This window comes from Mya arenaria, chromosome 15 (assembly GCF_026914265.1).
Source record: "Mya arenaria isolate MELC-2E11 chromosome 15, ASM2691426v1".
NCBI classification, from domain to species: Eukaryota; Metazoa; Mollusca; class Bivalvia; order Myida; family Myidae; genus Mya; species Mya arenaria.
The window spans coordinates 6502100-6514663 of record NC_069136.1 but is presented as its reverse complement, the minus strand read 5'-3'; the positions used below and the strand labels follow the sequence as shown (position 1 = coordinate 6514663).

The 12564-nt window shown below is 39.0% G+C and overlaps 1 protein-coding gene across 10 annotated transcripts in view; it reads left to right on the top strand.

The window, feature by feature from the left end:
* LOC128219847 (guanine nucleotide exchange factor DBS-like) overlaps window positions 1-7842 on the top strand; it is a 69058-nt gene extending 61216 nt beyond the window's left edge. For 7 of the 10 annotated variants that reach the window (XM_052927965.1, XM_052927964.1, XM_052927963.1 and 4 more), the window contains 4 exons: window positions 754-878; window positions 1684-1815; window positions 2133-2358; window positions 2828-7842. In XM_052927965.1, the coding sequence (XP_052783925.1) occupies window positions 754-878; window positions 1684-1815; window positions 2133-2358; window positions 2828-2916 (572 nt within the window). In that variant the 3' untranslated portion in view covers window positions 2917-7842. The remainder of the gene's footprint in view (window positions 1-753; window positions 879-1683; window positions 1816-2132; window positions 2359-2827) is intronic. The other 3 variants (XR_008258676.1, XR_008258675.1, XM_052927960.1) reach the window with 3 other exon arrangements.
* The last annotated feature ends 4722 nt before the right edge of the window (window positions 7843-12564 follow it).

Genomic DNA, 12564 nt, shown 5'->3' with positions numbered 1-12564 from the left:
CAGGAAAATCATTGGTCAGAAAAATGAAATCAAATGTGGGTAGAGGAAAATCATTTTGTTTAGGCTGCATCACTAATTGACTTTCTATATATTGTATCCAGTCCTGGGTTGTGAAAACAGAAAGGGCACATAAGTTCTAGAAATTAAGCTGAAATATTATTTAACAGTGAAAATGTTGAATGCAGATCACATTATAAATGTAAAAAACTGAGGATCAGTATTCAATACTTAATTTGTTAAACAATTTTTCTAAAATTTATAAAAATGAGGGGAGGTTTTATAAATTTCACTGAACAAGTTTTATATATTCAAATAGAATTGTGATATTTACGGTATATAATAAATACTAACTTGATGATTTATAGCATTAAATACTTAAAACTTTGATTTATATTAAGGCATACAATTGTTGCAATGCTTTTAGTTTATAAATTAAGTTTTGCAGGAATAATGAATCAATTATTTATGAAAAATATATATTAACTTTACTTCATGATCCGGGGCTGTTTTCAATGACCACCTTAGATTTCACTGAATTTTAAAAATTTTGACAGTAAAAATAACTGACCAATGGACTGAATGGAATCACTGAGGCGTGTCTAAGGACCCGGATAAGAACAATATTGACTACGATCCCAGGACATCATTTATGATAAAAAAAAGTTGATAACTTTAGTGTCAAGATTTATTTCTTAGAAAGCAATAATGGGATACATGTATGAAAACTATTTTTTTTCCTCATATTATTTTCAGTGACTAGGTTGAACCTGGGCGACAACTCTCCGGAGGATTTGACAAGATCCGGTAGCGACAGCGGCATGGAGAGTTGGCGGCACCGACAAGGATCAGGCAACAACAACAGCTCTACACTTCCACAGGTACTTGGAGCACCTGTTTTCAAGAGATTTCTGTGAGACAGACATTCATGTGCAATTATTGTCAGGGTCTTTGTTGCCTTATACTCAGCAGTGTCCACATTTGTTTATCAGTAAAAGAAAAATAAATGTTAGCCATGACATTAATAAAAGAAAAGGTTTTAAGCTTCACTAGATGTCTTGGGGCGTCGTTAAGAATTTGAAATTGGAAGCATGAACTTCCTTGCCATCTGTTTTATAAGTTTTCTCCCAAATGTTGAAGTTCCAGTCGCCCATACTCGAAAGGTTTCTCCATTATTGTATAACTATTCTGGTAAAATATGAAAAAAATGATGCTAAAACATGCCAACTCCTCATGTATTCAAACAATTCAAAAGTTCAACTTAACGTGGCCATAAATGCAAACTTGACACCAGGTTTTCCAAGCTTTCAACTTTGGAAGTTTTATTTACATTTAAAATGTAGTGGAAGTTTTTTGCTACCGTAAATGTTGGAAATGATATCATTCCAAACTCTCAAACTCTGAAGCCCTTTTACAGTATGCATATCTTGAATTATGTTAAGATAAATTGCTCTAGCAGTTATAAACTTAGGCTTTACATACTAGAGGAACATGATACAAACTCTCACGTTATTTGAACATGTTGGCTGTTGGTTCACTTAAAAAATATAGTTGCATTAAACAATTAAGACCACTTTAAAAACAAAGAAAATGAACAAAATATAAAGAATTAGATAGAGTTATTTCGAAGTTTATTACAATATTTTCAAATGTAATTTGACATGTATAAATGGTTATATCACACAGGGTCTGGCGATGTTGTCCCCGGAAACGCCTCCAGACACGAGGGAGAGAAGTGAACGCTGGTCTGACGTCTCTTACACAGATTCTGAGCCCGAAGTGGAAACAAAAAAAGGGCAACACACTTCACCACTTGAGGTAGGGTTAGGCTTTGTCATTTATGAAAATCAAATTTACCATCCAAGAATATTTGGCAGCTGTGAAGATGGAATCGCTATATACATACTTTCAGTTTTGTTAGGTTACAATATAATGTATATTATTAGACCATACTCAAAAACTGACATGAATACAGCAGTGTATTAAATATGTTATCCACTTCAAATAAAGATATTATTTACTTTCTGAATATAAGTTTGGCATGCCATATGAATCAATATTTTGGATTTACAAATTTTGTCATGTCAAATAATTTTTGAATCAGGTAGTTTTATAAATAAATTTCCATTCCACAGCCTGCATATTTGCAGCAGTTTATCGCAATAGCGGACTACGCCCCAGTGGATGATGTTGAGATGGCGCTGCGGGAGGGGGATCGTGTGGAGATTCTCCGCACGGGATCTACGGGATGGTGGCTGGCACATCACATGGACACCAACGAGGAGGGCTGGGTCCCTTCAACGTTTCTGGATCCCCTACCTAACACCGGACCTCGGTCATTGGCCTCCCTCTCCAGCATAGGTAAGGTTTCTCATGTTTTATCATTTTGAATTATTATTTAAAAAAACCCCAAAGGTATTGACATACTGAAAAGTTTTAAAGAATATGTATAGGAAACTTAGTACATAGTCGTGCTACTAGTGACAATGTGTTTATTGCTATAATTGGAATAACCCATAACTCTGGGTTTGATAATTGATGAGTTATGCCCCTTGACCCAGGTAAGTATTGGCATCCTTTTATGATGCATATGTAAATGGTCAAATAATACTCCTTTAACAAGATCTTTGTCTCCAAAAAAGTATTTAGAAGAACATGAGTATGGATGATATCATTCTAAATATAGTCATTTCTGTACAAGAATTTACCTTGTTATTATATTGTCTTAAAGTCATAGAAAAAAGCTCAGAAAAACTGATAATGTTCTCATTCACTTCTTAAAGCATTGGATAAAGACTGTTATTCAACACTTCTTCCTATCTTATAACAGGTTCCGGGAGTCAGCCAGACCAGACAAGCCACTCAAGTGTGACTAGTGGTTACAGCGCAACCAGTCCAGTAGATGAAACCACCATATGAGTCTTAAACCAGTCTGTCACATCCAACACAACCAGTCAAGTAGATGAAAACACCATACGAGTCTTAAAACAGTCTTGAATGCACAACATGACCAGTCTAGTAGATATGTTTGTTCAACCAGTCTGGAATTACCAACTTATACAGAGTAACAATTATTGATTTATTCTGAATATGCCATCAAAACATATGAGGAACTTTTTGATTGGCCGATCATAAGAATATGCTTCTTATGAAAGGGCTTTCAATGTCATCGTGGTTTTTAAAGATAGTTATAATGATAGAGCCTGTTAGTTTTCATCACTATAGCAAGAGATCTGTTCTTAATAACAGTAATAAGTTAATTGCATTTGAAGTAAGTTGTTGTTTTTAAAGTTTGAAATAGATTCTATTGAGATATTTTTCAAACAAATTAAGTGTGTTGATTTAATATTATTATGTAAACTGTGCAATATGTTAAATACAGTCAGATGTATATATGTATTACATTTGATAAGTGTATTGGAGCAAGTTTGTTCATCTTAATAGGCTGTAAATAAATCAGTATTGCGCCAATTCTCACATTGATTTACATGTCTGACAGAACTTAGATATTGAGTTGCCTTGCCTGTGGATTGGAGCGTTGTTGTTGTTGTTTTTGTTGAAATGAATACAAAATGTGATGTCAAACTGACAACTAGAATGTATATAAGTAGCAATTTATCTATCTGTGTTAGAATAATCTTCAAAATGTTGATACAATGTATTGATGTTTCATGTATACAAATACTGCCCAAATGTGGATAGAAGTCCCTGGATGCAATATCTTATCATTAGTAACATGTTATTACTTATAAAGCCACCTGTACATAGAATATTATGTTTTATATTTAGTGTTACAATATATTAGCTCAGTTGTTGTGGTTCACTAGTCAATATGCTATGTTGTAAAGTTGTCATAAATGGGACTCCAAAGTGTGTACATCATGATCCTAACACAGGCACTTTTCATGGGAAGTTTCTGAAGTTTTTCATCCTTTCAATTACCTACCAACCATATTTACTTAATTGAGGAACTTTCTGATGCTATATGGCAAATTTGGGGGTCTGATTATAACAGGATCTGTTTTTCTTTCTGCGGTGCATTTAAAATGTTGTATTAATGATTATGGTCTGGTATTCATTTATTTTTTGGAAATGTTATTAGATGGAATAGTGCTGTTGAAGCAGATGTTGTTACCACTGGCAAAACTTTATGTTTATACAGTCGAAACCTGTTTTGCTTGATACCACACGGCTCGATTTCCTTGTTGGCTCAAACTTTATGTAAAGGAACAAATTATTTTAACTCTATGTATGAGCATTCCAGCTTGACTCTGTATTTGCAAGGCTCGAAGTATTCTTGCTGGTCCTGGAAATATAGAGCTGACTTGTTTCTGCTGTATGTAACACTTTCTGTAGAATGAAAACTGTAAATCATAAGTGCTTTACAGTTATTAAAAAATGTATTTAAAATTTTCTGAAATTGTTCATCATTCATTTTGGTTGTGTGCTGAGACTTTAAATACAAATATAGTTTCAGTTTAAACTCACATAAATATAAAGATGTTTTTGAGATGCATCTTAAGATGAACATGTAGAGTTACTATACTTGGGTTGCCAGCGACAATGAGCTGTGGAGGTATTCACATTAATCATGAAACCAATTACGAAAACCATGAGACACATTACAAAACAGTTTTATAACAATGTGTAAATTAAAAAAATAACCTTTTCAAAGAAAAATATGTAAAAACAACTTAGATTGCCTGGTTATGAGGCATGGAACTTAGCAAGGTGAAATTGTCAATTTTACCTCGACAAAACTCATTTTCGCTGGCAGCACCACATATGTCTATAAGTGGAATTGTTTTCCAATGGAGTTACCTATACGTGTTGTGTTTCTCTGTTGAATTGTTGAAACTCCGCAGCTAATATTTAAGAAGTGTGGTTGTTAAAATTGTTGATTTTTCAAAGTTTAGATACGTGATCATTCCATTTTTCCGGATTCCATTGTAAAGTGATACATTCTAAGATTATTTTTTATCTCGGTTAAACTGTGACCATAGGTGACGGTATCAACCTGGCCCCAATATCTCAATGTGACCATAGGTGACGGTATCAACCTGGCCCCAATATCTCACTGTGACCTAGGTGACAGTATCAACCTGGCCCCCAATATCTCACTGTGACCATAGGTGACGGTATCAACCTGGCCCCAATATCTCACTGTGACCATAGGTGATGGTATCAACCTGGCCCCCAATATCTCACTGTGACCATAGGTGACGGTATCAACCTGGCCCCCAATATCTCACTGTGACCATAGGTGACGGTATCAACCTGGCCCCAATATCTCACTGTGACCATAGGTGACAGTATCAACCTGGCCCCAATATCTCACTGTGACCATAGGTGACAGTATCAACCTGGCCCCAATATCTCACTGTGACCTAGGTGACGGTATCAACCTGGCCCCAATATCTCACTGTGACCATAGGTGACAGTATCAACCTGGCCCCCAATATCTCACTGTGACCATAGGTGACGGTATCAACCTGGCCCCAATATCTCACTGTGACCATAGGTGACGGTATCAACCTGGCCCCAATATCTCACTGTGACCATAGGTGACGGTATCAACCTGGCCCCAATATCTCACTGTGACCATAGGTGACGGTATCAACCTGGCCCCAATATCTCACTGTGACCATAGGTGACGGTATCAACCTGGCCCCCAATATCTCACTGTGACCATAGGTGACGGTATCAACCTGGCCCCAATATCTCACTGTGACCATAGGTGACGGTATCAACCTGGCCCCCAATATCTCACTGTGACCATAGGTGACGGTATCAACCTGGCCCCAATATCTCACTGTGACCATAGGTGACGGTATCAACCTGGCCCCCAATATCTCACTGTGACCATAGGTGACGGTATCAACCTGGCCCCAATATCTCACTGTGACCATAGGTGACGGTATCAACCTGGCCCCAATATCTCACTGTGACATAGGTGACGGTATCAACCTGGCCCCCAATATCTCACTGTGACCATAGGTGACGGTATCAACCTGGCCCCAATATCTCACTGTGACATAGGTGACGGTATCAACCTGGCCCCAATATCTCAACCCAGGTTAACTCCCTTATAACAGGATCAACCTAACCTTACTTTTTCGGTTTGGTACAAATTGTGTACTTTTCTCATTTAAAGGAGTTTTGAGACTTTTTATTAGTTTTAAAGGAGAGTATTTTTTGTCACATAAAATCAAATATTATCAAGGAATTTTGCTAACTTAAATAAGATATTTAAATCTGTTATGCTTAAGATGCTCTGAGACAATGGGGCCAGGGAAAAGGAAAAATGCTGTTTTGCTTTTTATGTGCTTCTGTTAAGGATTGAAGGGCTTTAGTGATACAAATTATAGTTATCTGTTAGTAAGATAAACATATTTTTACAATTCCTTGAAAAAATTGATGATTGATATATTATGTTGCCAATCAGAAATGAAATCACACTGGGACCTTTCTTTGCATCAATTCATTTAAGTATGTTTCCAAGTTAGAATGTACCTTGGATATACTGTGTCAGGTCAGATTTTTGATCATTTGTCAGTTTCAAAGCATGACATGTGAAAGATTTTAACATGCAACATAATTGTTTTAACATTCATATTTAGGTTAAAACATTCATTCACACTGCATATGTGATTGTATGATTTACTTTTGGGCTGCATACAATGTAATTCATACTTCCTGGCATTTTTATTTCCCTTATACAAAATCGATTTGGTTAATGTAACAACTGTAGTCAAAGCTTGATACTTGATATTTAAAGGTACATTTATTACCATGGTGTAGCAAATATCATTGTCCCATAGATTTATTTCAGTATAAAATGCACATACCAGTAAAATACAGTATGGTAATAAGAACAACATGTTGCATAAATAAACTAATGTTTAAATAAATGTCTACAAAAAGTCTCAACCCTGCACTGACAGGGTTCCCGGTCCTACAACCTTGCCCTGACAGGGTTCCCGGTCCCCCAACCCTTCACTGACAGGTTTCCCGGTCCCCCAACCCTTCACTGACAGGGTTCCCGGTCTTCCAACCCTGCACTGACAGGTTTCCCGGTCCTACAACCTTGCACTGACAGGGTTCCCGGTCCTACAACCTTGCACTGACAGGGTTCCCGGTCTTCCAACCCTGCACTGACAGGGTTCCCGGTCCTCCAACCCTGCACTGACAGGGTTCCAGGTCCTCCAACCCTGCACTGACAGGGTTCCCGGTCCTCCAACCCTGCACTGACAGGGTTCCCGGTCCTACAACCTTGCACTGACAGGGTTCCCGGTCTTCCAACCCTGCACTGACAGGGTTCCCGGTCCTCCAACCCTGCACTGACAGGGTTCCAGGTCCTCCAACCCTGCACTGACAGGGTTCCCGGTCCTCCAACCCTGCACTGACAGGGTTCCCGGTCCTCCAACCCTGCACTGACAGGGTTCCCGGTCATTGACAGGGTTTCCGGTCCTCCTGGGTATTCAAAAGTTGTCACCACTTTTCACAGAAAAAACACAATTTGAATTGTTACATAAATTGTTACTTATTTTTTACAAAATATTTAAGACAACAGTGATGTTTATGGGGTAAAATACACAACATTTTTTTTATTTTAAATAAATTTACAATACATGATGAAGATTGGCAGTGTTTGAATCTCAAGTTTGAACTTCGTTTGTTAACATGCATGTAGTCCCTGGAAATCTGCAGAATGTATGGCCGCTGGTGGTTGTGATACTAGATTGTTTTTGTTATTGTGATTTTGTTATTTATCTCACACTTTTATGCTTTGTATTTATTTATTGAGTCTTAACAAGCAAGCAAAATTAAAATCATGCAAACCTTTTTTGGAGTTTGTTATGTTATAATGTATTTGCTATTTTGTTGTTTAATTGATGCCTTTATTCAACAAATATTGTTTCAACTAAAGCTATTGTCGACAAATCGCGGATTGATCTTCATTTATAATGGAATAAAACCAGGTCGAAATTCGTCTATATCCTTGCCTCAAATTCGGTGACTTTCAGGCACAGATTCAGCCTCAGATTTAGCCTGGGAGCAATTATCATTAAAAGGTACGATTGTTTCTACTCAAATTCTAATTACAAGGTGCATTTCAATCAAACCTAACAATATTTTGGTTTCATTCGAAAATGAAACGGTCTCAAGCAAGATTAGACCCCTTGTGAAGTAATGTTGGCAAGAAACAAAAAGTTGAAAACTCATCTGAATCAGCTTTAAGTTACCATAAAAGGAAGTGACTTAACGTTTTTCACCTCAGTGAGGGTTTGGATTTCAAATAGTCGAGTCAAACATGACAATTTTGTTCGAAAAACGAGAACATAGGATGAGGAGGAAAGTGAAAAGAAGTGGGTCTCGAAAACGCCATGAGCCTCGCTCGGAAATGTACCTAAGGGTGGTTCTCTCGGTTGGACAGAAATTAGAAAAAAACAACCATTATGAAAAAAAATCGACAGGATTATAATTGATATTGCTGTGGAATCCAGGTCATTGGCCAATGGACGGTACCTTCCACAGAACGACAATAAAGATGTTTAATACGGAACTCATATGCGATTGTTGACCGTGGTTCTATGAGCAATTTTATAGCGCTTTTGATGAATCTTATGACTGGAATTATTTTCTTAGAGCATATCAATTACTCGCGCTTAACTATTACCAGTGTGAACGCTTTAGAAACAAGTTTCGCCGGAAGACTTACTACGCATTCTTACTTGAAAAGGAGTTGAAGCAAGAAGCAAGGGAGTTTACGGAACTGGTGAACTCTAACAAGTAACGCGCCAAGGAGACACACAAACAAGAAACGCGCCAAGAAAACACGCAAACATGAAACGCGCTAAGAAAACATACGAAAAAGAAATGCACCAGGAAACATACAAACTAGATTAAGGCCAAGAAAGAACGCACACATGACACGCGCCAAGAAAACATACCAACAAGAAACGCGCCAAGGAAACATACAAACAAGAAACAGGACAGGAAAACACGCAAACATGAAACACGCAAAGAAACCATAAATCATGAAACGCGTCAAGAAAACATAAAACATGACACGCGCCAAGAAAGCATAAAACATGACACGCGCCAAGAAAGCATAAAACATGACACGCGCAAAGAAAACATAAAACATGACACGCGCAAAGAAAACATAAAACATGACACGCGCCAAGTAAGCATAAAACATGACACGCGCAAAGGAAACAAGCAGACATGAAACGCGCCAAGAAAACATATAAACAAGACACAGGCCAAGAAAACATGCAAACATGAAACGTGCCAAGAAAACAAGCAGATATGAAACGCGCCAAGAAAGCATACAAACAAGAAACAGGCCAAGAAAACACGCAAACATGACACGCGCCAAGAAAACAAGCAGACATGAAACGCGCCAAATAAACATTTAAACAAGAACCAGGTCAAGAAAACAAGAAGACATGAAACGCGCCAATAAAACATACACACAGGAAACAGGCCAAGAAAACACGCAAACATGAAACGCGCCAAGAAAACATGCAAACAGGAAACGCGCCAAGAAAACATGCAGACATGAAAGGCGCCAAGAAAACATGCAGACATGAAAGGCGCCAAGAAAACACGCAAACAGGAAACAGGCCAAGAAAACACGCAAACATGACACGCGCCAAGAAAACATACAAACAGGAAACGCGCCAAGAAAACACGCAAACATGAAACGCGCCAAGAAAACATGCAAACAGGAAACAGGCCAAGAAAACACGCAAACATGACACGCGCCAAGAAAACATACAAACAGGAAACGCGCCAAGAAAACACGCAAATATGAAACGCGCCAAGAAAACACGCAAATATGACACGCGCCAAGGAAGCCTACAAACATAGAACGCTTCAAGAAAACAAACAGACATGAAACGCGCCAAGAAAACACGCAGATATGAAACGCGCCAAGAAAACATGCAGACATGAAACGCGCCAAGAAAACATACAAACAGGAAACAGGTCAAGAAAACACGCAAACATGAAACGCGCCAAGAAAACATGCAAACAGGAAACAGGCCAAGAAAACACGCAGACATGAAACGCTCCAAGAAAACATACAAACAGGAAACAGGCCAAGAAAACACGCAAACATGAAACGCGCCAAGAAAACACGCAAATATGAAACGCGCCAAGGAAGCCTACAAACATAGAACGCTTCAAGAAAACAAACAGACATGAAACGCGCCAAGAAAACACGCAGATATGAAACGCGCCAAGAAAACATGCAGACATGAAACGCGCCAAGAAAACATACAAACAGGAAACAGGCCAAGAAAACACGCAAACATGAAACGCGCCAAGATAACACGCACATATGACACGCGCCAAGGAAGCCTGCAAACATAGAACGCTTCAAGAAAACAAACAGACATGAAACGCGCCAAGAAAACACGCAGACATGAAACGCGCCAAGAAATTACGCAGATATGAAACGCGTCAAGAAAACATGCAGACATGAAACGCTCCAAGAAAACATACAAACAGGAAATAGGCCAAGAAAACACGCAAACATGAAACGCGCCAAGAAAACATGCAAACAGGAAACAGGCCAAGAAAACACGCAGACATGAAACGCTCCAAGAAAACATACAAACAGGAAACAGGCCAAGAAAACACGCAGATATGAAACGCGCCAAGAAAACACGCAGACATGAAACGCGCCAAGAAAACACGCACATATGACACGCGCCAAGGAAGCCTGCAAACATAGAACGCTTCAAGAAAACAAACAGACATGAAACGCGCCAAGAAAACACGCACATATGACACGCGCCAAGGAAGCCTGCAAACATAGAACGCTTCAAGAAAACAAACAGACATGAAACGCGCCAAGAAAACATGCAAACAGGAAACAGGCCAAGAAAACACGCAGACATGAAACGCGCCAAGATAACACGCACATATGACACGCGCCAAGGAAGCCTGCAAACATAGAACGCTTCAAGAAAACAAACAGACATGAAACGCGCCAAGAAAACACGCAGACATGAAACGCGCCAAGAAAACACGCAGATATGAAACGCGTCAAGAAAACATGCAGACATGAAACGCGCCAAGAAAACACGCAGACATGAAACGCGCCAAGAAAACACGCAGATATGAAACGCGCCAAGAAAACATGCAGACATGAAACGCTCCAAGAAAACATACAAACAGGAAACAGGCCAAGAAAACACGCAGACATGAAACGCGCCAAGAAAACACGCAGATATGAAACGCGCCAAGAAAACACGCAGATATGAAACGCGTCAAGAAAACATGCAGACATGAAACGCTCCAAGAAAACATACAAACAGGAAACAGGCCAAGAAAACACGCAGACATGAAACGCGCCAAGAAAACACGCAGATATGAAACGCGCCAAGAAAACACGCAGATATGAAACGCGCCAAGAAAACATGCAGACATGAAACGCTCCAAGAAAACATACAAACAGGAAACAGGCCAAGTAAACACGCAAACATGAAACGCGCCAAGAAAACATGCAAACAGGAAACAGGCCAAGAAAACACGCAGACATGAAACGCGCCAAGAAAACATACAAACAGGAAACAGGCCAAGAAAACACGCAGATATGAAACGCGCCAAGAAAACATGCAAACAGGAAACAGGCCAAGAAAACACGCAAACATGAAACGCGTCAAGAAAACATGCAGACATGAAACGCGCCAAGAAAACACGCAGACATGAAACGCGCCAAGAAAACATACAAACAGGAAACAGGCCAAGAAAACATGCAGACATGAAACGCTCCAAGAAAACATACAAACAGGAAACAGGCCAAGAAAACACGCAAACATGAAACGCGCCAAGAAAACATGCAAACAGGAAACAGGCCAAGAAAACACGCAGACATGAAACGCGCCAAGAAAACATACAAACAGGAAACAGGCCAAGAAAACACGCAGATATGAAACGCGCCAAGATAACACGCACATATGACACGCGCCAAGGAAGCCTGCAAACATAGAACGCTTCAAGAAAACAAACAGACATGAAACGCGCCAAGAAAACACGCAGACATGAAACGCGCCAAGAAAACACGCAGATATGAAACGCGTCAAGAAAACATGCAGACATGAAACGCGCCAAGAAAACATACAAACAGGAAACACAAAAATAAGAAACGCTCCAAGAAAACACACGAACAAGAAACACCTAAACATCTCAAGTCCCTTTTGACTTGACTTTGTATGGCCGGCCTTAATAAAGAGCAGCCGGAAGTTGTGGTTTTAGCTGGTTATGTCTTATATTGTAATAACTCGGCTCCAATTTTTGTACGCACGTAAGATTTATATAAAAAGAAGGTAACATTTGATAATTTTAAAGAAAACCTTAACTCATATTTTTTTTCTTATAGATTTCAAATAATTTCCCGCCCTTTTTTAAAAAAAATAAATAAACGCCGAGCAAAATCATTTCAATACCGCCGTTTCTTTTGATCGCGTGAGTTTAAATGCGATAAATTGATCAAGCACATTAGCCAAGGAAAGTGAAAGTCAACGAAAGCTAGCAACTGAGATACGAATA